Source organism: Leishmania infantum, chromosome 33 (assembly GCF_000002875.2).
Source record: "Leishmania infantum JPCM5 genome chromosome 33".
Lineage (NCBI taxonomy): Eukaryota > Euglenozoa > Kinetoplastea > Trypanosomatida > Trypanosomatidae > Leishmania > Leishmania infantum.
Genome location: NC_009417.2, coordinates 1,384,658 through 1,410,228, shown reverse-complemented (window position 1 = coordinate 1,410,228; position 25,571 = coordinate 1,384,658). Strand labels below are relative to the sequence as shown.

The 25,571-nt window shown below is 60.1% G+C and overlaps 6 protein-coding genes across 6 annotated transcripts in view; all 6 read right to left on the bottom strand.

The window, feature by feature from the left end:
* Positions 1–1,442, bottom strand: part of LINJ_33_3290 (conserved hypothetical protein) — a gene marked incomplete at both ends in the record, with an annotated part of 3,018 nt that extends 1,576 nt beyond the window's left edge. The window contains one exon of the mRNA XM_001468337.1: positions 1–1,442. This exon is cut by the window's left edge and continues 1,576 nt beyond it. Within this exon, the coding sequence (XP_001468374.1) occupies positions 1–1,442 (1,442 nt within the window).
* A 537-nt stretch (positions 1,443–1,979) lies between these two features.
* Positions 1,980–2,897, bottom strand: LINJ_33_3280 (conserved hypothetical protein; the record flags this gene model as incomplete). Its single annotated transcript, XM_001468336.1, has 1 exon — positions 1,980–2,897. The coding sequence occupies one exon, from the start codon at positions 2,895–2,897 to the stop codon at positions 1,980–1,982; it is 918 nt and encodes a 305-aa protein (XP_001468373.1).
* A 746-nt stretch (positions 2,898–3,643) lies between these two features.
* On the bottom strand, positions 3,644–6,487 carry LINJ_33_3270 (conserved hypothetical protein; the record flags this gene model as incomplete). Its single annotated transcript, XM_001468335.1, has 1 exon — positions 3,644–6,487. The coding sequence occupies one exon, from the start codon at positions 6,485–6,487 to the stop codon at positions 3,644–3,646; it is 2,844 nt and encodes a 947-aa protein (XP_001468372.1).
* A 1,033-nt stretch (positions 6,488–7,520) lies between these two features.
* On the bottom strand, positions 7,521–8,918 carry LINJ_33_3260 (conserved hypothetical protein; the record flags this gene model as incomplete). The annotated part of the gene is made up of 1 exon (XM_001468334.1): positions 7,521–8,918. One exon carries the CDS (start codon positions 8,916–8,918, stop codon positions 7,521–7,523), a length of 1,398 nt encoding a protein of 465 aa, XP_001468371.1.
* A 1,123-nt stretch (positions 8,919–10,041) lies between these two features.
* LINJ_33_3250 (conserved hypothetical protein) lies at positions 10,042–14,415 on the bottom strand (the record flags this gene model as incomplete). Its single annotated transcript, XM_001468333.1, has 1 exon — positions 10,042–14,415. The coding sequence occupies one exon, from the start codon at positions 14,413–14,415 to the stop codon at positions 10,042–10,044; it is 4,374 nt and encodes a 1,457-aa protein (XP_001468370.1).
* A 2,695-nt stretch (positions 14,416–17,110) lies between these two features.
* On the bottom strand, positions 17,111–23,629 carry LINJ_33_3240 (hypothetical protein, unknown function; the record flags this gene model as incomplete). Its single annotated transcript, XM_001468332.2, has 1 exon — positions 17,111–23,629. The coding sequence occupies one exon, from the start codon at positions 23,627–23,629 to the stop codon at positions 17,111–17,113; it is 6,519 nt and encodes a 2,172-aa protein (XP_001468369.2).
* Between the last annotated feature and the right edge of the window lie 1,942 nt (positions 23,630–25,571).

Here is a 25,571-nt window from a genome sequence, read left to right as displayed (position 1 = left end):
CGGTAGAAGCAGTGGGTCAGCGCATCGATCAACATGACGTGCGCGTGCGGGTCGGTGGTACGGAGAAGCAGCTGCGATACCTGCGTGAGCATCTCCACCTGCACGGCATCATCCAGTGCATCGACGACGACATCCTCGCTGGCCTCGTACACGCGGCTTACAGATCGCAGCGCCAGCGCTACCGCCTCGGTGAGACACCCGTCCATCACCGGGGTCGCACGCAGCAGTCCGTTCAGTGCCACGACGGCGAGAGGCCGCTGCGCAGAATGGTGCTCAAGATACAACTCCAGCACGGCCGCCGCCAGATTGGCGGCGTCGCCGCTACCGCAGCCCAGGGGCACCGCCTCATCGTCGATGAAGTACTCCAGCAACTCAGCCGACAGCTGCGCTGCGTCGGCCCGCTCTAGCGCACCGGGGCGAATCATAAAGTAAATGAGGCACGAGAGGAGTCCGTCGGCGGTGAAGTCGGCGCCGGCCACATTGGGGTAGAGTTGCAGGGTGACAATGAGACACTCAAGCAGTTGCTCCGTGAAGTCACGCAGCTCTGTGGGCACTACGCAGCCGCTGGCAGCGGCGACGGCCTGCAGACGGACAAGAAAAAAAGAGCTGCACCGAAAGAGGATCGAGGCGGACTCAGCGTCGGTGACGAGCCGGGAAGCCACGGCGAAGGATGCGGTGCAGTCCGCGACGAAGATGTCGGAAGAAGACCCCGTCAACTGCCCCGACTCCTCTACACGCTCCAGAAGCGCCGCCAGCACGAGCTGCCGGACTACGGCAGAGAGGAGCAGGCAGTTTTTTGCAGAGGCAACCTCGTGATCGACAGAGGGGCGAGGCCGCTTGCGCATCAGGTCAAGGAACAGCCGCATGACAGTCGTTCGTAGCGGCAGTGTCATGATCTGGGCATGAAGCAGGAAGCCAACGACATCGTTGGCGAGAAAGCTCCACAGGCAGTAGTTTCGGTAGCTCTCCGCCACAACCGCACACAGCACGGCACAGCTGCGAGCGTCGCCCTCTGCAAACTTCACTGCGCACTGGCGCACCCACTCCTGCCACTCCGTCGTCGGAAACTCCAACGCAACGATCATTGCGAGGCACCGCAGCAGTCCGTCGTCGACCTTTCTCTGCGCCAGGAAGTAGGGGTCCGTAGCGACGAGGTGCAGAAGGCGCTTTGTGACGGTGCTGCGGTCGCTAAACTGCGCCCCTTCACACCAGCCCTTGTTTGTGAAAAGTGTCTCGACGGCCAGAAGCGCGTTGAGGCGCAGCGCAGGCGACGCGCTACCCTCCGTCGCCACATGGATGAGGACATCGCCGGCGTTCACGGCGTTTGCACACAAATCGAGGAAGCGTAAATCGGCCGACTTGCGCGTGGCCTGATCGACGTCGCCGCGAAGGCGTGCCACGGAGATGAGGTCTGCCACCTGCTCAGCTGTGCACCAGCTCATACGACCAAAGTAAAAGGTGTATCGATTTGGTGAGTGGCCGCCGTGTGTGGCGTGTGTGGTACGCGGAGCTAAAGGTAAGAAAGAGGGAGGTGGGAAATGGCGGGGAAGAAACCCCGGGCGTGCGGGAAGGAGCCGGGAGTGAGACAGAAGGCAGGACACGGCAGAAGAGAGGAAGCTGAGCGAGTATGCGCCCAACCAAGCCCAGCGGGACGTGCCACGGGAGTTCCTCCCCGTCACCTGCCGCTTTCTGTGCTGTTTAGGTGCGCAGCTGTGCATATGTATGTGCATGTGTCTGCTGTGATGACATGCTTTAGGTGCATAGGGTGGCTCGTGGCCTCCTCTCCGCCCCTCTGCCCATTTGTGCAAACGGACACACGCGCAGTACGACAAAGAAAACTGGCCTTTTCTTTTTCGCTTCGCTCATACGGGGTGGCGGCCGTGACATCCCTGGTAATGTCTCGACACCCCCAAGGTGATTCTGCCCGCCTCATTAAAAGGAGGTGCGGTAACTCGCTTCGTACTCCTCTTGCCAGAGTATCAATGCAAGTCGAACCGCTTCCTGTACCGCTGCACCTCCTCCTCCAGCCAGCCTGCAAAGTCCGCGCAGGGTGTGTAGCCGATGCACCCGGGCGCATCCGGATGGTGGCCGTACAGCACCCCCGCACATTGGCCATTTGTGGTGACGAGGGGGCCGCCCGACATGCCGTGATAGCATGTTGCGAGATCACCCACACCTTTGCACATGCCCCGCGCGTCCAGTACCGAGACGGTAGTGGTGGCTCGCCTCTGCTTGCCCTCCACGTCCTGCAGATCCTTAATAAGGGCCTCGCGCTCGTGTGGCGGCAGACGTTGCAGCACAGACGGGTCCAGCGTGTCAAGCTCCCCAAGCCGGCCAGCGCCGCGGAAGCCAATCAGCAGTCCATCCGATGCCGCGGGATATGGCTCTTTGCACAGCGGCAGCGCCTCGTGCGCCAAGTCCAATGCGTGAGCGGGTGAATCGTAGGTAGCGCACTGCAGCAGCTTCAACGATGCGGCATCGACGGCGAGTAGAGCCACGTCGTGGATGGGGTGGTGAGCAAGAAGGCGGAGACCCACCGCGCCTGCCGCCACCGCTCTCCCGTCTGCATCCGTGCGGTACACGCGGCCAATGACAAAACGCGGCTTTTGGTACTCTTTTGGGATCTTCAGCTGTGATGCGTCTTTTGTGTAGTCCCACGGCGAAAAAGAGTGCTTCGCTGTGAGCAGCAGCGATGACGGGGCTGCCGGCTGCCCGTATGTCGCCTCGACCATTTCATGGGTTCGAAATGTAAAGGCGGTGCCCATCATGAGCCACAGAGGCTTCGTCATTTTTCCCGGGACGTGCAGGAAGGTCAGAATCGGGTAACAGCAGCCGCGCCACTGTGAAGCGACCGCTAGCACGCCGGCGCCGCCAACAGCAGCGGCGCCTTCTGCCATTGCGCTTTAGGACAGCGTCCCACAGGCGGCTCTCCCGCTGTGTATGTTGGGATGACCAAGATACAGAGGAGAGGGAGGTTTTGTGAGGAGGAGAGCACGAAACGGCGGGTAGCGGAAAAGTGGGAGGAGAGGGGACGGCACAAGCTAAACAGAGCAACACACAGCGTCCCTCGTTGCACAGCATCGGTGATGGATGGAGGCAAGCGGTTGCGTCGGCCGCTGCCGCCGCCGTGCACGCATAGATAAAGAAGTGCTAAATCACCCTCCTTCTGCACTTCCGGCATGTTCTCTTGTCAGCAATCCAGCACAATGAAGCGAAGGCGAGCGAGAAGGCGCGTGAGGCTATCCAGGGGCGCCAGCCCTTGGGCCGGGTCGCACGCACTTCTCCCTTCTCGATTTCTACCGAACATGAACGCAGTGCAGTCCTTGCCCTTGTGCGCACCCGTCCATTTGTGTGTGTGGGTGACGCGTCGGCGCGCAGGGGTGAGAGATCGACGGCCCGGCACACAGAAAAGAGTTGGCAGTGGGCCTCTCGGCGGCGCTTGAGCATCCCTGCCCCCACCCCAAAAGTCCCGCTTGCATCATGTGCACCTACCACCAGGAACATATTAGGTCCAATGAGGAGTGCTTATCGAGTGTTCTGCATTTGAAGGAGTCGCTGCTCACATGATGATAGACGGGGGAGGAGGCAGGATCGGAGCTACAACGCCACACAGACACTGCGGCGGTCGCAGCATTGCAGCGGTTCAGCACTGCGTCACTTCCTTCAGATACCGTTGTAGCGAGAGCGGCACCAACCCGCTCGCGTAATGAGTGGGGTCTGCGATGTGCTGGAGCGCGGCTGAGTAAGGTTCACCGTAGTCCCGCCGCAGGCTAGCACGCGCGTCGTCGTAGTGGAGCACCGTCTGGAGCAGTGCAGCGCCCTCCGCCATGGACACATGCAACAGTCCGCACTTGCCGACGAAGTCCACACGAGGGTCGCACTCGCTCAAGATAGGCACGGCGGAGGAGATGAGAATAAGGGTATGCGCGACTGCGTAGACGCGGCTCAAGACGGCAAGCCACGCCTCGTCCCCCTCCTTGCTGGCTGCCTGATGCGCGATGTTCGTCAGGCTCGTCCATACTTGTTGCATCTCGATGCTCTCCGGGGTTGTGCCAGCAGCGTCCATGCTGGCACAAGTGTCCTCCACGAGGAGCAGCGCGGCTTGGAGCAGCTGCGGCGTGCACGCGCTCGATTGCGCACCCGCCAGAACGCTGCACAGGCACTGAGCGCGTTCCGCTGCAGCCGGCGATCGAGCCGTTGGGCATGTGGCAAACAGATTGTGGAGAAGCGGCAGAAGGCTGCTGCGTAGCATCGTTGCCTCACAAGCTGCCATCGCAGCGCCTGAAGCGGTCAACGCCGCCGCAGCGGCGTGTGCCAGGTCGAAGAGCGCCGTCACAGCGTCAGTGGCGAGGCCTTTTACGGAAAGGCCCCGCACAAAATTCTCACACGCGCTGGCCGGCAGACGGACATGTGACTGCTCAGCCCCGTAGAGGACGGCCGCGGCCGCCGTGACAGCACGCCGCGCAGTAGCTTCATCCGCCTTGTCGGAGTCCAGCGACGGACACGATGCGACAAGGAAGCGGAGGGCACCGTCGCATATGTCCTCCGTCCACTGCGCCACCGGCACGCGCTTGATCGCCTCATAGGTCGTGGCGTTCAATCGCGGATGCTCAAAAGGCTGCATGCGGGCGGCAATGGCGAGAAGGGATGGCAAAACGTCACGAAGACGTGCGCCCTCGCATTTCATGCTCTCCAGCTCGTTTCGAAGCACCTTGTGCGTTTCCTCCGTGAAGAGGTACTCGTTGCAGTCCTCGGAGGCCTCGATGGTGTGCCGCACACATCGCCAAAGAGTGACGTCCAGCTCCGGCACGTTACGCCGCCACCCGTCGAGGTTCTGCAGAATGCCGAGCAGGGCCTCGATCCACTCAAAGGTAACCACGGCTGGCTGCTGGGCAACGATGGCACTCATCACATTCAGCGAGCCCACGATGAGGGCACCATCGCTAACCGCTGGTAAGTCTGCGATGGCGCACTGCTCGGCGAGAAAGTCAAAGTCTAGGGCCATCGACGCCGCCATCGGGAAGGCAGCGGCGAGGTGGGCAAGCGCACGTAGACCATGGTGCAGGAGACTGGGATCGTCTTTACCCTCGGATATGAGCGTGCTGGTAGACACGACGAGCGAGTCGTTGAAGACGCTCGCCAGCTCTGCGTGATCCAACGCGCACACCAGGCAGAAAGCGTTCTCTACCACAGCCCGCACTGCCTTTTTCTTGAGTTCCCTTTTAACTGCATCGCTCTTGGCAATGCCGGCCAAGACGTCGACAATGAGAGAAATGCTAGGGGTGCCAAGCAAAACACGCCGCGTTGAGCCTTCATGTGAGGTGCGGATGGCGATCCACTGCAGTAGCCGCATGACAGCCGCCGTGATGGCCGAGTTGCGCCGGTTCAGCAGAGCGCTCAGCGACACACTCATTCCGCCCACCCACAGCTGCTGTAGGCAGAGCTGCACGTACGCGTTGTTGCCGACTCGCGCGTGCCCGGCGCCCGTCGTCTCGGCTGCCTCACTCTCGTGCGCCGCGTCGAGCACGACGTCGGCGAGTGTGTCGGTGATCGCCGCGACGAGGGGCGCCTTCGAGGAGTTCACGAGGGCCCGGTGCAGCCACAGAAGCGGGTTCCCGGGAAGCGCGTGTACGCAGAAGGCACGAAGGGCCGCCGGCAGCTCACATGCCTTTTTGTGAAATGCCGTTACAGACTTCACGTCGGGGACGGTACCGCTGCAGCTGCTGCGGAGAAGGCAATGAAGTTGCCTGGCGGTTTCTAGGCGCTGTTTCACCTCTGCCCCAACAATCCACTCGGCCGCCTGCAGCGCAGGTGGTATGAGGGCAGACTGCTGTGTCAGCTGCGCCCAAGCATAGCGGAGCTGCTCGTGCGCCTTCTCCACGGCGGCCCCCTCGTCTTCCTGCTCGATGACCGCGCATCCATAGTACAGCCTCACGGCTGTGTGAAAGTGCACAGGGAGTGGTAGCTGCGTCAGCTCCGCCACGAGCGCCAGGAGCCGCTTGCGGAGTGTCGTTGAGAAAGCGACGTGGAGCGCCAAGGCGCTGAGGATGTCCAGCAGGACGAGCTGCACGCCAACGTGTCGTCCTGCCGTTACCACCTCCGACCCCACTAGCAGCCAGAACTCCTCGCAGCTTTCCAGAAGTGTCGCGACGGAGCCGCCGTTTGCTGAGCAGCGCAGTGCCCACGAGAGGACATGCAGCACCGACCAAACCTCGTTTACAGTGTCGTCACCATCCCTCTCGATGCTGCGCAAAAGCTGCGGTAGAGAGGCGATGGTGGCCAGCGCCTGGTCGCCGATGTCCTCCACAGCGCACGCGTTAGCCAACCACGTGTTGCGGCACCAGACGTCCCATCCGACTCCCGCGACGCTCATCGGCTCTGCGTGAGGGACGCCGAGGTCTTGCTCGAGCCGCGCCAGCACAGAGAAGAGCAGCGGAAAGCGACCCGCAACGACAGCCACAACTGCAGGATATGCCGCCAGCTCCATCATCTTGCGCTGCACCGTCACAAACGCCTCGATGGTGGTGTTGGACTGCAGCTTTTCCAGCAGCTGCTCCACCTCAGCGTAGACGCGGGCGTCTTCCGCATCGGAGAAGGTGAACGGCGCACAGTCGACTTGTCCGAGCGTCACCTGGAACTTCGCTGCCACTTCCTTAGACGGCGTCTTGGACGATGCCTTGAGCAGTTTTTTCGACATCGCTCACAGAGTAACGTGCGAGCGTTTAAGTTTTTTTTTGCTGTTGCGCTTCTCTCGCCTCCCCCCGTTTCGACGCTTTTGATGAGGCGGTGACACTCACGCTGGCAACTCGTGCGCATGTGCGTGCAGATTGTCGGGCTGGGTGGGGTCGGGTGGATGATGGTCGCGAAGGGGACAGGGAGGTGGCAAACAGCTGTCTGATGTGGGCGCAACGATATGGTGACGCCTGTAAGAGAGGCGCGCGGCTGTTGTGTGCGTGTGTGTCTGAGTGGAAGGTGACGGCTGCACGACTTGCCGTTCTGAGCTTCGGGCTATCGAGTTGAGCATGAGAACGCAAGGAAATACGAGAGATAAGTGAGGACACTCTGTGTAGCGAGATACCACAAGCAAAGGATGCAGTGCGGTGAGTAGGGAGGGGAGAGGGGGCTGAAGCCACCCATCCAGTAAAGCAATTAGCCAACACGTGAACACAGAGGCACTCGTGAGAGCGAGAGAGTGAGAATATGTACTCGAGCGCGGCATCCCTCACTTTGTGTATGGCCGCACACGCACATGCACACACACACAGAGATAAACTCACAGATATTTTTTCTTGTTTTACAGATTGGGCGCTTCCGCTTCAGCGTTGACCCCTTCGACGGAGTTTGGGCAGCACGGCATGTCGAGGTTTGTAGAGCGTGGAGGAGATCGATAAGAGGGAGCGAGAAGGGGAAAACTGTCGGAGGAGCCATCACAGCAGCGCACCACTCATGGCGACAACTACAATAAAATGTTGCATAGCAGAATGCACAAAGAGGGGGAGATGAAAGGGAGACGTGTACCCTCAGCCGGAGTTGGGGAGGCTGGCGAGAATCTTGTCGCCATCCTTGACATGGGGGGCCATCTTACGAATCGTGCTGCGCATGTCGAGTGGGGCGTCCTGCGAGATGTCAGGCATGCGAGAGTTGAGGAAGGCGGTGCCGTCGTAGTCCATGGCCTTCAGCTTCGCTTTATAGAAGCGCGCCTTGGCGTCGACCTTATCCCACGTTCCTTCGATGTTGGAGGCATCGAAGCCGTCTTCGCGATCCTTCTCCGCGTCCACCGAGGACGACTCCGTCATCTTTTTTTTCAACCACAGGTCGTTGATCGGCTGCCCGGAGTCCTGCATCACCTTCAAGTCCTGCAGGATACCGTACACCTTGGAGAACTGCTGCTTGTACTGCCCATAGTCTTGGCGAATATCCCCCATCGTCTTCTTGGCACCGGCCTGGCCGGAAGCCAAGCAACCCCCCGGCTGTGCCAGATCACCGCCAAGCACACCCTTGCCCGACACGTTCTCCATTGCCGCGGCCAAAAACGTGTTGAGCGGGCGCTGCGGATCGACGGCAGCGGTGAGGGACGGCGTCTGCACGTCAGGCGGCTGCAGCACTGCCGCATCTTCCTCACAGCCCTTCTCCAGCTCGACGCGCTTAGCCACCTCCACCGCGAGCTGTTTGCCAGCCATCTCCATACTCTCCTCGAGCCTCTCCTGCAAGAGGCGCCCGTCGAGGAGATCGGGGTTGAGCTTCCACAGCTGCACGCTGAGGCGCATGTCGGTCTCCACCCGTCTGCGAGTTCCGTTGGCCGCGACGTACGTGTGCACCTCCTCCGTCTTCTCACCAAAGCGGAAGCCCCAGCGTGCCTCGCCGGAGACGCACATTAGGGCGCGAGAGGGCAGCAGCACCTGCCCGCGCCGTCCAGTGCTCTCGTCGTCAAAGTCCAACACGGTATCACTCAGCAGATTGAGATAAAGAAAGCCAGTGCCAACGGTGGGGTGCTCGACATGCATCTCGTAGCCGGGGATCTGATGCTCTACAACCCGCGCCGTATCCGGTATTGCACCCATCAGCGGCGGCGCCACGTCACTCAGCACGCGCAGCAATGTCGGCGACCACAGAAACCCCGGTAGATGGCGCACCTCCCTCTTTTGCCAGTTCTTTACCTCAGTGAATTCCTTTTCCGTGCCGAACATCTCCAGGTACACATGCTTGATGACCTTGTCTTCCGGCGTAGACCCTTTCCAGACGGTCGTCTGTCCTTCGCGTTGCAGAATACGGCTGAGCTCGGCGTAAATGAGCTCCTCCTCATCTAGTGAGACAACATTGCGGAACACTTCGCAGCGCTGCACGTTCCGCGGCAGCGAAACGAGCGACGCATCCGCTGACAAGGCACGCACTAGACGTAGAAGACCCCGCCGCAGCATTCGCCTGTGTCCACGTGTCGGGGCTCACAAGGAAAGGAACGAAGAGGAGGGGATGAGCAAAATCAAGCGGGCCAGAAGGCTGGGAGGTGAGACGACTCCGATGGCGTGCAGGTGGCGGGACCGAGATGCAATGCAGTGACCACAACGAAACAAACAAAGAAAAGGAATGCACGCGGCTTGTCTGTTACGCTATTCGCCCTTCTGCACACCCCCTTCCAGACACACACACACACACACACAATAACGGGTGCACGGGAGAATAGAGAGCACGGCTGCTGGTGAGTGTGGGACTGTGCACGCCGGGCGTTGAGTACTTTCGCCTGTAAAAACGTGGAAGCGAGCGGGGGGAGGGGCAAGTCGAAGGACGGAAGGAGCGAAAGAATTGCAGACGATCCCCGTCGGCGTGTGGGTGTGCCTCGAGGAGGGCGCGATGCGTCGCGCATTCAATCTCTCCACAAACTGAGCGTAAAGTGCCGCCGCGTCACCGGCACAGCACACTCTGTGTGGCGGAGTTGAAGCTAGTCGCGTCGACGAGCAGCGGCAGATCAGCCAGCACTGTTGCTGCAGTGTGCACAAGACACAATCCGGCACCATCACCTCCGCGTCCATCATAACTGGCAGCTACACGGCGGCCTGGGACAGGGTGGCGCGAGGTAGGGCATGGGCACGCTTTTAGTAAAGCAAGGAGTTGGGCGGGTTTACCTTACGCACAGCAACGGACAGAGCACACAAGAGAAGACGGAGGAACACGAGGTCAGCGTCGAGGAGGGAATAGAGAGACACCTGCAAAACCCTCATCCACACGCAGACACGGACGCGCACGCACGACACACGGACCTGTGCAACACAGAAAACCGAGACAAACACCCGACACACAAGCGTCCGCAGTGGAGCACAGAACCACCGCCATCATCACCCTCGAACGCTGAACTAACCAGAGACTTCACCGACTCCCCGCGATGCCATAACAGGGGCTCTTGATGCAGGGGATAGGCACAACCGTGACCCACCACATGTGCCTCATTCCTTTACCTTATTTCCCCACGCCTTCTGCCTACGCTGCCCTCCAACCGCTGCGTGCACAGCACACGCACGTAGACCTGGCGGTATTCTTTGTCTGCCACTAATGTGGCTCACCATTGTTTGACCGCTTGCTCATCGCACGAGCGTAGTTTTTTACGGTCTCGCTTACCTTCTCCGCACTCTTGCACGGCACCCACTTGTTGCTCGCCTTCCCATCGTGGAAGAAGGGTAGGCGAATGTAGATGAACTCGCTCGTGATGTGCAGGGGAAAGTGGTACGTCTCGCTGCCACCGCTCGAGTATACCTGGTAGAGGTGCCGCTTGCTTTCCGTCTCGGCGAAGGCGTAGGCAAAGCCGCCGCTCACTTCGCGTTGAGCGTCGAGGGCGGCCTGTACGTATTCGGTGCTGTCCTCAAAGCGGCGGTGCGCGCGAATCGATTGGATGAGCTTCACCATCGGCTCCACAAAGTTGCACAGGAAGTCATCCACGTCGGTGAACTCCCACTGCCGGTCCACGACGCGATCCTCGACCTTGTAGTAGAACTGGCCGCTCGCGCGGCGCTCCTCAGAGATGACCCAATGGTTCGTAGCGTTGCTGCCGACCTTCACCTCACACACCACCCGATGCACGCTTGAGGTGCGCGGGCGCAGAAGCGACTCGCCAATCTCTTTGTCGCGTAGCATGTCGGCCGCACCGTTCTTGGAAACGTCGCGGAAGAGCGGGTGGCGCGACATCTTAGTCGCGAACACACGCACCTGCTGTTCCACCTGCGCCGTGTTCAGCGAGTTCACGCTGCTGCTGGCGCCGCCGCGCTCCATGTTGCCGTACGACGGCATGGCCGTCTCCCCTTCGCCGTTGTCGTCGCCTGACACCGCCAGCTCTTCGCGTGGCTGGCACCACTGGAGGTGCAGCTCACAGCGTGCCCAGACGCAGCGACGTACGGTGCCTTGCAGGAGAGCGCCGCGGCGAAGCCACACAGGCGCTTCCACCCGCTCCAGTGGCCGCGCGTCACCGTTCTCGTGGCGCTTCCAGTCCTGCAGCTGCTCTGACCGACGAATATACTCGAGAAGGTCTACACGCATCGCCTCGTCGCGGATATCCACTGCCGCGATAAAAGCGGTCACGCCGCGCGAGGTGGCAAGGCGGATGCCAGGCGTGGAGCCGCCCTGAACGTTGGTTATGTTACCCGTGACGTAGTCGCCCTCACGCACCACGAAGGTGCCGCGGCTTCCGCTGCCGCTTCCCGCCCCAGCCCCTTTAGACAGCGCGTTGATGTCAGCACTGGAGAGGTACGTGATGCCAGTAATGCAACTCATGAACTCGACGTTCGTGAGGCGGCGGTACGGGCGGCGCGCAAAGGAGCGTCCATTCGCAATAAGCTCATCCACGACAAGCTCCACCTCACGACGACCCACGTCGGCCAGGGCCGCGGCACTCGCCTTGACCTTGGCAACCGCAGAAGGTACGTCGACGCGGTAGAGCGCAGCCCGGCGCTCCTCCTGCGTCATTCCAAGCAACCCCACTAGCAACACTTCTGCCGGCAGCGTCGATGAGGAGGCGGTTGCCTTTGCCACCATGCAAGCGATCGTGTACCACTGCGACGGGATCAGTGTTGCATCGAGAGGGTGCCACGGGAGCTCCGCGTCGCATTGCTCCGGTGAGCGAACGCGCAGCACCGGCGCGGCGTTCTGTACAATGGCGGCCCCGTAGGGTTGCAGAAGCTGCTCCACTTGCCGTCGACTTTGCGGAACGTCGGAGTGAAGGATGGCATTGGCCAACGCACGCGCTTTGGCAGGACCGAGGCCTGGAACAAACTGCAGCGTCGCAGCAGCGTTGGGGCGGAACACGATATCGCTGACCCAGAGGCCCACCGCCGCCACCCACAGGCTCATCTCCCACGCCAGACGCTGGTAGAGCTGGCGGTCGTGCGAGGCTGAGATGCGTATCGTGCGGCACAGCTGCAGCGCTGTCTGCTCGCCCTCGAACAAGGAGCACAGCACCTGCAGCGGGTCCTGGACGTAGCGGGCGAGAGCCACGCTCGTCACCACAATGTTCTCTGTCTGTGGCAGCTCTAACCGCGCATACGTCGTGACGCTGTAGTACCGTGGCACCTCCACACTCGCCCACACAACGGGCACGTCGACAAAAGTACTTTGATGAACCTGCTCTCGCACAAAGTTCTCGAGAGTGCGCAAGAGAGGCAGACACGCAGTGGAGGAGGCGCCGATGGCCACCACCGTAGGCCGGCACTGCGTGAACAGCTTCCGCAGCTGTGCCGCCTGCAGCACCGCCCGCTCCCGCCCGCTCACAGTCGACACAGCGCAGTCCACCCAACGCGTCGTGCCCAAAACGGAGCCATGTTCGTCGATGAAGGTGAAGGCCGTGACACCGCTGTTGCCGCGATACACTGCACAGACGCGGCTGACGTCTTGCGCCTCTTTGGTTGCGGGGAGCGCCTCCACGACGTTCCACTGCGGCTCCCACAGCCGCGCTGCACCGTCGAAGTCGCTGAGCTGAAGCCGGGTCGCGGCGTACGGGCCCTGTGAACAGAAGGTACTGAGGCGCTGCGCTGACGACACGCTCACAACGTACTCGGCGTTTGCGGTAAGCTGAGCGCGCACCTGTGTTGGAAGCACCTCCAACAGGCGAATGACAACGAAGCTCATCGCCTCGTCGCGCGCGCGCCACCAATCTGTGTCCTCGCGGCGCTGGTAGAGGCCTTCGAGGTTGAGGATGTCGTACACAAGTTTCTGATCCAGCACAAAGTATAGCTTCACGAGGTCATTGCGCTCCATCTCGAGAAGCTCCAGGAAGTACTGCGCGTGCTCCGTGAACATGCTGGCCAGCGAAAAGATCTGGTCCGAACGCTCCGAACGCTTGTAGCTGACGATGAGGTCGCCCTCGGCGCAGAAGACATCAAACACCATACTGGCCAGCACCGGCGCCTTGGAGAACTGCGATACCAGCGCCTTCGTGAACAAAGACAGAATCTGCTCACCGTCTAGTGGCCGCGCTAGCGTGCGGCCGACATTCGCGGCCCAGTCGCGCAAGTTCATGTGCGCATTGCTCAGGCACAGCGTCACTGCCGTGTTGGAGCGCAGGTTCTCCTGATACTGCAGGCCGGTGATGCTGAACTCCTCAAAGGCGTCCTCCAGGCCGAGCTCTCGAATGCGCAGGTAGGGGTCGGTGCCGTGCAAGCCCTGCAGGCTGTCTACAAAGGTCAGCCAAATGTCCGCCTCCACTGCGCTCTCGAATACGAGGGAGTTCAGGATCGTACGTTGATCCTGCACACGGGCGTCCGGGTGGTCTTTCAGGGAGGAAATCATGCGCTGACGACGGTACTCGAGGCCGAGAAACAGACGGTTCAACTCCACGAGACGGACGAGGAGGCGGCCAAGCTCGATGAAGCACGGCTTGCGCTGGGCGTAATGACGCTCACGGCGGTCGCCGTACCACAGCGGGTCGCCTTCGCCAATGGAATGACGCGCTAAAGCGTCGAATCCGACGTAAGTTTCACCGATGGCCGGCTCCTGGCGCTGGCCGGTGGTGGCGTTGTACGCGTAGGACGCCGGCGCGATGGTGTGCCTGGCGTCTTCGGTCAGCACTGACCCCTCCAGCAACGCGCACAGAAGTGGATGCAGGGGCGTCTGGTGGTATACCATGAGGTGGCCAGGCTCATAGTGCTCTACCGTCATCTTCTGCAGTGCGTAGCCCAGCGCAACCACCACCGGCTCGTCGACAATCTCGGCGAGCGGACGACTGGCGAGGGCGCAGATGCGCGTATTGTGTGCAAATGGCTGACCCGCATTGCGCAGCTGACGCAGCACCCAGTAAACCTCGCGCTGGAGGGAAAACTCGCACACGCTACCATCTGGAAGCACTCGAGGCTCCACGAGCGCCTCCTTGAGCCGCTCCGGGCATGTCGCACGCACTGCTGACTCCGTAGTCTTGCCAAGTCCCGTCTGCTCCAACTTGAACTCGAGGTCGCTGCGTAAGCCCTCCTTATCGATTTGGTGCCGCGGTGCGGCAAAATGGTCAGAGGCGCCGGCCTCAATCCAGTGCATGAACTCGTTTGTCTCAAAGTCGGCAAGATTCGCCTCCTCCGATCTCTGATCCTCTTCGTCACCACTACGCTGCCCCGAGTCGCCGGCGTCGCTCAGCGGCTCATTGCGCAGATTCTCCAACTCGCGACGCGCCTCCTCGCGGAGGCGGCGGTCGCGCTCCTCCTCCTTTTGCCGCTCCGCTGCAGTCACGAAGCGACGTGCGGCACTGCCGTCGTCGTCGTCGTCCTGATCGTATTCTGGCAGAAAGCTAAAGACCACTTGCAAGAATGCGTTGTGCACACGCTCCGCCGCAAGGCTGGCGTCGGTCAAATCGCGCACCCACGCAAGCCCGGCGAACACGTGCTCAATAGAGGCGGCACCATTGCTGGATGAGTGCGCCGCTGCGGGAAGAGCTTCTGCTGACGAGTCCATGTTTAGCACGCCGTGTTGCAGTACCGGAAACGTAGTAGGAAAGACCTCTAAGACGGCGAGTACGAGACGTTATTGACTCCTTTCGTGTCTCTCGCTCTTTCTATAGATGTTGGTCGCTCCGCCCACGCGGGGTGATCGGGCGGCACAACGACGGCACTGATACGTCTACCTGCACAGAGAGACGTGGGGGAGGGCGAAGAGAACGAAGACAAGCCACAACGGCACTTATCGATTCCAGCAGAAGGAGGAGAAGGTTCTCGATTCGTGCGCGCCTCTGGAGTCACATGCCGACTAAATGCCGTCGATGCCTCGCCAAACAACGCTAGCACGGAAACGCCACGCAGAAGACGGAAGTCGTGAACCGCGTCGCCGCCGCCGGAAGATGGAGACCCTCCAAATGCCACCTCTCACACAGACGCCCAGAGTAAAATACCCAGGCACACAACAACGACTCAGAGATCGGAATAAGGGGGAAGGGGGAAAAAAAGAATCTTCGAGCACCCCTCTTCACAGTCGGTTGACGTGCGTGGTCTTGAGGAGGAGCAACGGCACGTGAGGACGATCGGTGCGTTGTTCCGTTCTTCTGTTCGCTGGGTTTGTGCCCGCCCTCTGTGTTGTGGTGTCCGCGCCACGGAAGCCAGGCGGACCCGCGTCGGGGAGCAACCACTTGTCCCACGTTCTTCGTCGTGCCGCTGAGAAGGAAAAGAAAAAAAGGCGCCAAAGTAGCACACGCGCGGAGACATGCAGTCGAGTGTCTGCGTTGAAAGCGAAGTCAGGTGGAGGTGATTGTGGCCGATGGAGAGAAAGGGAATGAGAAAGAAGGTAATCCGATGGATCACATGCAGGGGGCTTGCACTGTGACTGCGCGGAGCAACAGCATCCGAAGCACTCTTCGAGGACTATTCGCGAACGAGTGTAGTCGATACAGGCAAAAGCACGCCATTCTTCGAAAGCCCCGGTCACGGAGGGAGAGGGGCCACGGCATATCGGCCTTTACACTCCGAGGCACCTCATTGATGATGTGCCATAAGGCGAGAAGTGACAGCGGCGTGTCCGCCTTCCTTTTTCCTATTACAGTTGCGCGACGACATCCCCTCATCGCGAGTTTATATTGTACATGAAGGAGAAGATATTTTGAACGTGCTCACTTATAAAAGAAGAGACCACCGGTGCCGCACACGTGCTGCAAGAGGAGAGAGGGAGAGGGAGAGGGAGAGGGAGAGGGAGAGGGAGGAGCATCGAGGTACCTGTGTCTTCCTCATCCCCGTGCTCAGGTGGCGCGAGGGGTTCAAGCAAGCTGAATAGTAGCCCCGGAACTTCCAAAAAAAATGCAAAAGCTACAGTAAAAAAAGAAAATGCGGAGCAGGATGAACAAGAAAAGCGGAAGGACGACATGAGTATTCATTGCACGAAAAGTTTGTGTCCCTTTAGAGTTGGCGACGTGAAAGACCGCCAACGCTGGCATCCACCAAGTAGTGATGGCTGTGGAGGAGGAGTTACGTCGGCGCGAAAAAAAAGAGACGGTTTAGAGAGTGATAAAGGGAGGGAGGGGAGATGGTGGTAGTGGTGGTAGAGGCAACACCAGTAAAGCACAAAAAAAAAAACAGAAGAACGCCGATGCTGAGAAAACAGCACAGCACATACCCACCCCCGCACCCACGCGCATACAGGGAGAGATGCAGGCTTGGCTGCTTTTCACTTGCATCCTTAAAAAAAGAAAGCGAGCACAGGTAACAAAGAATGTGGTAGGGAGGGGACGCGAGAGAGCGGCATCGATTGCGTGTATTTGAGTGTGCATGCCCTTATCAACACATGTGCGCATGATGGGATATCTATCGTGTACATTGGACTTGTATCGCACAGTACCAAAGAGGGAAAAAATGCAATCACATCTACGCACACAAAGGTTTCTAAGCGGGTATTTATAGGCGTAAAACGTACCCTTAGTGAGGTAGAGGAGAGTGGGAGAGGTCGGAGAGAGCACCTCTCGCACACCTCCGCTTTTTCGTGATTCTCAGCTCTCGCCCGCCCTTCCCCCTTTCCTCCTTTGCACATATCGGCAAAGAAAAGGCTCAGCACACAAAGAAGGAGGTAGACAGACAGACACAAGAGAAGGTTTTTATGCAGCATGCCGAGGGTTTCAGAAAGCCGCACGAGGAAGAAGGGGCGATGAGGGCTGAGCAGACAAAACGACCGGACAAAAAATGATACAAATAATAAATGAATACTCGCACGCACCGCTAAAAAAAATAAACGGCAGGACGCTTCTGCCGCCGCATGGAATTGTGGCACCCTCCCCCTACTCACTGCTGTGCGTCCTTGCCAAGCTTGTCCTCGTCAGGTCAGCTGCTCACGCACAACGGGGCTGAGGTGCACATCAAACCACCCAGATTGCTACCGTGCACCCGGTAGAGAGTTGTGTGGGATGGAGCGTCGGTGCGCCGTCGACGGCTCACGGCACATGTGCCCCTATTCTTAAGCACAATACACGAAGGGGACAGGAGCGCAGACCCACACACAATCCCCTCTTCACCAGCAAACGTGAGCAGCACGCAAACACACACGAACAACTGCGCATATGTGCGCCTCAAAAACGTCCGCCATCGTCTCACGCGCTCCCTGTGGCAGCAGCAGCAGCAATAAATGTCTCATGTCGGTAAATCTTGCAGCGCATACTGCCTGCACTATGCATTTTCTACAAGCCGGGTAGAGCGGCCGTGACCGTCGCTATGAGCTCGCGCTGCATGCAAGAGTAGCGTGCACGGATCGTCCTCTCGATCAAGTCAAAGTCGTCCTGCAACCTCTGCAGGCTGCGGCTCGGTTCCGTAGCAACGAAGACGAACGACGACGAGTGGCGCGGAAGCATCCTAGTCGTTGGCAGAGGTGACGCGGGCACGGATCTAAGGACGCTGGATCGCATCTTGGACGCGCTGCCGTATTGAGAAGAGGACGCAACTGTGATCGTCTGCGGAGAGTGGCTGTAATAGAGTGAAGTCGGCTCGCTCGAGGGCAGCTTCGGAGCAGTGTAGAGGTGCCTCGCTGCCGTATTGACCTGGCTCGTCTGCAGAAGCGCGCAAGGCGCGGTCTCGGTACCTGAGTAACAATGGGCGCTGGACCGAGGGCAGCTCAGTATGGGAATGGTGCTAACAGCCGGCTTTGCCTCAAGCACATCCGTCTTAGGCGGATGTTCCATGCGCATGTTCACAACCGTGATCGGCGCCGCCGGGCAGACCTTCACGAGAGGTAGCGATCGTGCGGGGGAAGACGATGCTGATATCCGCGACTTGCCGTGCATCTTCCCTTCCCCTTCAGCGTAAAGCGTTGGCAGACGCATAGGCTCCTCACCTGCCAAGCTTGAGTCGAGACCCGATAGGGGGCTCTTCTGAGCAGGCGCTGAGGCAGCACGCAGTGCTTGTTTCAGTGGCACCTGAGAGGGGGCCGCAGCGATCCGGATGGAGACGGGCGACAGGGAGGGGATCGCTGAGGCAGCGACGCCTTGCAGAGTTTTGGGAAGGCGAGCGCTCGGTCCGACAGCCCACGGCGTGCGACGCTCCACCGACGCCGCGTTGCTGAAGACCTTCAAAGGCGGTAACGGTGTCACGGGCATGCGTATGACGGGAGCCGCCTTGGTAGAGACTGGCGCGGCGCGGGCCGAGCCTACCGTCCGTGCGGCTGTGCTGCGGCGCAGAGGAACAGGCGTCAGCGCAGCTGTGTGCTCAGCGAATCCGTCGCTCTCCAACGACGCGGCATCTTCATCTGCTTCGTCGTCTTCCTCATACTCCGTTTCCATGAATGACACGGTCGCAGCGTACGTCGGCGCTCGGTGCTCGCAAGTGTTCGTTGTCTGTTCCCTGACACGTCTCTGCCCGTCGTGCCGCCGTTGCTGCTGCTGCTCCTGCTGGTGCACCCTCGGCTCCCTCCGCTGTGGCAAGGATGTCTGCAGACGAGGGAGTGGGGGCGGCTGGTTTGCAACGCGTGTATCCACCTCCATGCGGTCTCTCTCCAACCCGACAACGCGCACATTGGACACTACGGCTGCCGCTGGAGGCGTCTCCGTCGCTTCCGCGCTGTCCACTAGAGCGGCCCGCGCGCTAAGCACGACAGCAGCCTCCCGCGGCACTTCCGCGACTGGAGGCGCCGACACCGCGGCTGGAGCTGACAAGTAATTGAGCTCGTACACCTTCTGCCCTTTCATCATCTCGGCTTTGCTTCCGACAGCCAGCGGACCTGCTCTCTCGAGCTTGCCATCGGGCACAATGGCCGCCATGTTTGCCTCGAGAGTGTCGAGTGACATTTCCAGCGTAAGTCCGCCGTGCGAGCACTGGCGTTGGTTCGGGACCTCGGCGACGTCGAGCATTGTGCTAAGATGGCGGGGGGCAATCCGGAGCGTGTTCTTGCTGTGCTTGAGCGGTTCCCTGGCCAGCATGAAGTTGTCATACATCTTCCACAGCTGAGGGAAGGGGTATTCGATGATCGCGTGCCCCACTCGCCCTCGATCAACGTCAGCACAGACCGTCGTGCTAGCTACATCGTACGCGATCGTGATCCCGTCCGGCTTCGCCGCAATGCCCGTCACGGCAACGGTGACAGGCATTGCGGCGACTTCACTGCCACGCAGGCACTGCAGCGCCTCCCGCTCAAAGGTTTCAGCGAGGAGGTCACCGTGCTCCTCCAGCACCTGCCTCCATGCCTTTCCCTCTAGGTGTGCTCTGTACATGGTGTCCGTTACGTTATGATTGCGGAGGTGGCGCGACGTTCCGCCGAAGCGGCGGCACAGCGCCCGGGCAGCTGTGAGAGGGCATTGCTGTAGCGCGTCCTCCACCGCGCACAGCGACCTGGCGCCGCAGCTGTGGAGATGAAGCGTGAAAAGCGCGCCGTTGGCGTACGGCAACGCGCTCACCCTGTGCACCGAGCCCCCGATAGCGGAGAGAGCTGCGGTGGCGTCTGAGATGAGCGCCTCGCACAGCACATCAGCACGCTGCTCTATTAACGCTGGCCACAAGTCGCCTTCTACGTAGACGGCGTGTGAGCTGGCGTCTCGGCCGTCTGGCCCTACCGGCGCCGCACTGGCCGTCGGTGGGAGCTTCAACGTGCAGCTGGATAAGAGAGTGCTGCAGCGCATCGCCTCCGGCTGTACGTTTGCCTCTACGTGTGGTGGTGCCCCCGGCGCTCGTGCCGCTGCCGACTCGTGCAGCAGCTCATTCACCTTCGGGTAGTCATGCTCCAACAGCAGCGAGCACCATTCTGCCACAGAGTTAGTGCTCGGCAACCGCACCGTCGCATCCACCGTGAGGTGGCCGGAGAGTTGCAGGTCCTCCACCACATCATCCGGCGTGTCAAGCACGGCGCACGTCTCTGCGGAAAAGAGCGTGCGCACTGCCTCCAGCTCGCCTGCCAGCTTTTCGTCGGTGAGCCCCGGGACGTCAAAGAAGCGACGAAGCAGCACCCGCACGGGTGCGCAGGCTGCGGAGGATTCGGTGAGTGCGCACCGGTGAAGCAGCGGCGACCGCTCAAGCGCATCTGTTGGGACGGAGAAGTCAGCCTGCCGCGAGCTACCGTCAGCGACGGTCACCGCCTGCAGGGCCATCTCGGTCTTGGTGGGCACCAACACAGCGTTGACATCATGCATCGCTGCCTTCGTCACGCCATTGCCGCGGTCTGCAAGCAGACGATCCCGCAGGGCGCTAGAGAGTTCGTAGTGAAACTTTGGTCCGCGCTTCGCTGGCGAAGACTCTACTGACGCAGAGAGCGGCGAGAGTACTTCCACTTGATTGATAGTGACAGCCTTCGCGGTGGCATCCACGAGGCTTTCGATGGGAACGGCGCGGCGCTGCATGGTAGCCTCTGCCGCGCTGTACCTGGACGACACGGCGAACGAGCTCCGCGGACGGAGGTGGCGCTGAGCGTGCTGTGTGTGGAAATCTGTCATGTGGAGCGTCCGCAGCACTGGGAGGAGCTCCACGGTTGCTGGCGAAAAGACGTATGAGGTAGTGGGGGCGGCGGCGCTCGCCTCCGCCTTCAGCTCCAGATTGGACGGCTGCAGCACCACACCTGATGCACCCATCACTTCCTCGTAGAGCTTGTCGGCGCGCCTGACGATCACTTTCTCTATCGCGCCCGTGAGCGCGCCAAAGAAAGTGTGCACGTCTTCCTTCAACGCGCGCTGCAGCTGCAGCGGGTACGGCTCCCGCAGCGCCTCCCATTTCTCCCCCGCCATGGAAGAAACATGCGTTCCTTGCGCGCCGTCCAAGTCGGCCTTCTCCATTGCTAAGTCAGCCGCCATCGCAGTGTCCTCAGAAGGGGATGAAGTGGTGCTCGACTCCTTGTTGGTGACGCCGGCGTCCGTGACTCCTGCATATCCATTCGCTTCAAAGCTGACACGCTGCTGCTGATGGGCCAGTTGGCGCTCTGTGGTCGTGTGCCGTGACAAGGACGTCGGCTTCTGCTCCAGTGGTGGCTTAAGCAGATCATGTAGCTCAGTGGCCGCCGCCTCTTCCTCTCTGTCATACATCGCTTGCGTGATCTTGTCTTCCTGATCTTGCCCGACGACTGCCGGCTTTTCCGACGAGTCCCGTGGTATGGGTAGCAACGTTGGAAACAGAAAGGACGCCGGCAGGGACTTGCTCGCCGTCTTTGCGTCACTGTTTGCCTTCACCGAGTCGGGCACGTAAGCGTTGGGGTGCCCCATCGTACTTTCGGCCGCGATTGTACCCGGCGTGAGTCGCACGGAGGAGTATTTGGCCGACTCAGCAATGTCTTGTGGTCGTCGTTCGAGCACGCCCGTCACTGAAGAGGCGCCCTCTTTCTTTGGGCGCACCCGAGGTGACAGCGGCGACGTCGGCGTTGAGGCCGAGCTCGTGCGAGGGGCGCCGATGCTCTTGACTTTCGACTCGGAGAGGGTTCCGCAAAGCAACACCTGCGTCGAGTATGTCTGCGTGAGGAACGACTTGCTGGTCGACTCATTCACCCATCCCGGTGCCATCGCAGTCGCGACCGTTGGAGCCGTGCGTATCTTTGCCGTGGTGGTGGCGCGCCTCTTCAGTGGCACCACCGCCCGCTTTCGGCGTGGTGTCGCCGCCACAGAGCTTTCCGAGCCGAAGCTTTCGTTCGCGCTCGCAGAGGAAGATTCAGCGCTGAGGATGGCACCATTTCGAGCAATGAAGCTGTAAACAGTGCTGGTGGTGCTGACACTATGCCGTTCGCTGTTTGCGTACTCAGAGGCGTTCAGCACAGCATCCTCAGACAGCAACCATGGTCGACGCACCTCCTCTGTGCACGGCGAGGCGGAGCGCACAAGCAACTCCGACTGTGGCGTGGCCGCAGTCACGGTAGTCGCCAGGGTGGAAGCAGTCGTCATAATACTCCTGTCCACCTGCTGCGACGCGGGGGCGGTCCTCGGCGTTGAGGCGCAGCGCTTAGCAACAATAGGCACCTCGACGGCCAAGGATGCGAGGCCGGTGGTGTAGGATCGAATAACGTCCCACGTTTCGGTGAACGAGCAGCGGTTGATTGCCGTCTCGGAGTCGGACGCCACGTGCTCACCGTTTCCATCCGCACAGCGCAGGAGAAGCTTGACGTAGAGGCCGGTTGGCTGAACCGCCCACGAGTGAACTTGCACGTCGCTCGCATCCGGCACAGCGTACATGGTATCCCGGAGGAGCGCCAGCCGCAGCTGTGAGGGCGCGGTATCAATGAGTTTCCGCAGCGCATCGGAGGCCTTTTCAAGGAACAGCAAAGGTACCATCAGCTTCAGCGGCTGGTGCGCCGCCGACGTCGCGGCAGTGGCGCTGATTTTCGACAGCGACGCCTGTGTGAACAAGGTTGGCGCCATCTGGTGCTTGCGCAGCACTGGGGGCGAAGGTGGTGGTGGCACTGCCGTCGGTTGCGGGGAACTCGCAGCCTCGTCCACCGCTGTATGCGGCGTTGCAGTGCTGGCGCGAGTGCTGCTTTCATGCCACCAGGGCGGCCATACCACCGACTGAGGTAGTGTCGGGGTCACCTCCCGCGAAAGGAAGAACGCCACCAGGTTGTACACCTCCCACGATTCTGCAAAGGAGCTGGCTAAAAGGGCGGTTGAGATCTTCGACTGCGAGTCAGAAGACTCTTTTAAAGACAGGATGACTTCCATCTCCGCCCCTGCAGCGTGCAGGCTAAGGACCTCGACCGCCTCACTGGGAAATACAAAGGCCTCGACATCCCGCCTCAGCGTGCGGGTGAGCAGCTGGCGGTGATGGCGGAGGATAAAAGGCCAGAGAGCGCCCGGAAACACAAGCCGAAGGCGGCTCAAGTGGACAGCCGAAGCGCCTCTGGGGTACGTAGCGGCCGTTGCCTTCTTCGGTGAAGGCACCGATCGCCTCTCGCCGGTCGATGGAGATGAGAGGAACGGCGGTGGTGGCTTGCGCGTGACCGTCCTCAGGGCGACTGCGGCAAGCTCTGGCGGCGGTAGTTCAAAGGCAACTACTGGCTGGGTGGGGTAGGCGGCGTAAAAATCGATTATGAGATCGCGCCGGGAGAGTGCTTCGTAGTCGATCAGGGCCTGCTGCACAAAGGCGAAGGATGCGGCAGCGGCGGCACACGGCTCCGGCGCTACTGCAGGGGAAGGGCGGATGGGCGGTAGCTGCTGCGAAGGTTTCACTGCCTCCACCAGTGTCGGTAGCGACACAGCACGCGCCCAACCAACGCCCCTTGCACTCGCGGTGGATGGAAAAGCCTGCTCGTCATCGTATGGATGGTGCGCTGTTGCGGTCACTGCTGCGACTTCGAAAGTTGCCCCGCGCGCATGACGGATACGCGTCAGCATCGAGGGAAGAAGGCGCTGACGAGGCCATTTGCGGTGCACCGTCACCGGGGGAGCATTTCTGGGGCTGTCTTTTGCTCGTTGGGGTAATGAGGACAGAAGTGATGGCGGCTGTAGAGCCGGCTCGGGCTCGCTGATTAGAGATGCGGCGTCGACTGCAGCCGATTCGGCATACTCGAACGCCGATTCTTCAGTTGCCCCCTTAAAGCCGCACCGCTCTGTAAACGGCGACCACCGTCTCGCAGAGGCACTGGGCAGGTTAAACACAGAAGCCCGTGCCGAGCGTTCAGATTTGTGGCCGGAAATGACGTCTTTCGCGGCAGCGCCGACGACCTGATCCAGGTACGTAGCGGGTCCCTCCTTCGTGGCTGAGTGTGCCAATGGAGGAGCAGAGTGGCTCACGTACAGGTGCGCCATGTAAATCCCCACAATCTGTTGAGAGGCAGCCTGCGGCGAGGGGGAGAGACGGGTGAAGTCGAGTGGGATCAACAATGGCAAGCAGCGCACAATCACAGCACACGTGCCCCTTGGCGACACGACTGTCTACAAGATCCGCAGAAAAGAAAGAAAAGGTCTCACGGAAACAGCAAAAAAAAAAAAAACGGAGCGAGTTGAAGGCAGGCAGGGAGGCGGGGTGGCGGGTGGAATCGTGCGTGTGGCCTAGACTCAAGCGAAGTGGGAGACCAAGTGGAAAAGGGAGGAAGGGGGGAGTGCGCAATCGCACACACGGGAACTGGCACACTCAACGAATGTGAGCACGGAGGCGCATGAGGGGCTCAAAGGGAGTGAGGGAGGCGTGAGATGCAGACTTTTAAGAGACAAACGTGTGAACGTGTATGTTGTTTGGGGAAAGGAGGAGGAGGAGCGAGGGAGGGGGGAAAGAGAATTGTCTTTGAGGAAGCACAGACTGTCGTTGAGAGACTACCGGAAGGGGAGGGGGCAACGTGGGATATAGGTGCCCCCCCGAAGCTCAGTAATCAAATTGAGTGCGTCACTAGACTGCGGTGAGGATGATGAAGAGACATCAAAGACCCCCTATCGTCTTTTTTTTCATTCATTGGTTTTGGCCGCGTTGTGTGCACACGCTTTTTCTTTTTGGTTTCACATCTGTAGAGGCGAAATAGAAGGAAAAACAGGCAACTGCAGCAATCTATCCACACTGTCTGCCCTAAGAGTTCAAGATACATGCCACGCGCCCTCTTGTGCGCATGTCGGCCAAGGATGCGGGAGGGGGGAGGGGAAGGGTAGTGAGTGAAAGTGGAGTGTATTCCGGTACGAAAGCGAACGAGACAAACGGTCCCAACAAGAAAAAAAACGAAGAAGAGACATGCGGAAAAAAAAGAAGAAAGAGGCAGGGGGGAAGAGGTGGGAAAGGCGGAGCGAACCCACACAAAACACCAACAGAACATAAAGAAGAATGAACACAACATCAAAGAAGACGTGAGAAACAGAGGTGTGTGGGCACATCTCCGCCGTCTTCCCCCTTCCTCCCTCTCCCCTACACAGACCCACGAGATTACACAAAGATCACTGGGTTAAGCAGTGACGAGAAAAACGGCGAGGACAGACTGAGTGGAGGGAGGGGGAGCGAGAGTATCCCAAACAAGAAAAACTAGCAACTTCTACAGGATGAGGAAGGAGGATGATGAGGGGGAGGTGTTGGAGAGGTGGGGGAGAAGAGGAGGTGAAGAAAGCAGAGCATACACCGAGAGACTCCCCACACACACACGCACATCTGCACATCCCAAATACAAGACAGAGAGAAAAAGAGATCCACACAACATAAGGAAAATGAGGGATGAAGCACAGGAAGCCAAGCACAGACAGACCGCCCGCTCAAACACCCCGCAGAGGCACATGCACTCACTCTCCAGTAAACACACCCACAGACCACCGTGACACCCACGAAGTGCACCAAAAGAGGAAGACGTTCAAAGCCGATACCAACAGCAATGATATCAACGAGAAGAGGGCCAAGAAAAGAAATGAGCCGAAGAGGCGCAGCAACGCCGACGCACGCACCAGCTCGAGAGAAGAGGCGTGAGACAGGAAGGGTCAAAGAGTAGGAGAGAAAGCGACCGCGGGGGAAGAGAGTGGACGACTCGAGTGAGTCGCTACAGACGTCAGCGCACCAGAGACAGTCGAAGAATGGTGCCAAGTGGCGTCCTCACGCGGAGAGAAGACAAACAGAGTGGGAGGGGGATCAAGAGAGGGCAGGCAGCCCGGCGACAGAGAAAGAGGTGAGGACCATAACGACTTTCTCTCACAAAAGGCGGATGAGATACGTCTGTCCTCCACTGATGGGTGGCGCAGACATACGCACACTCACATGCGTGCTTACGTCTGCTTTTCCAAACAA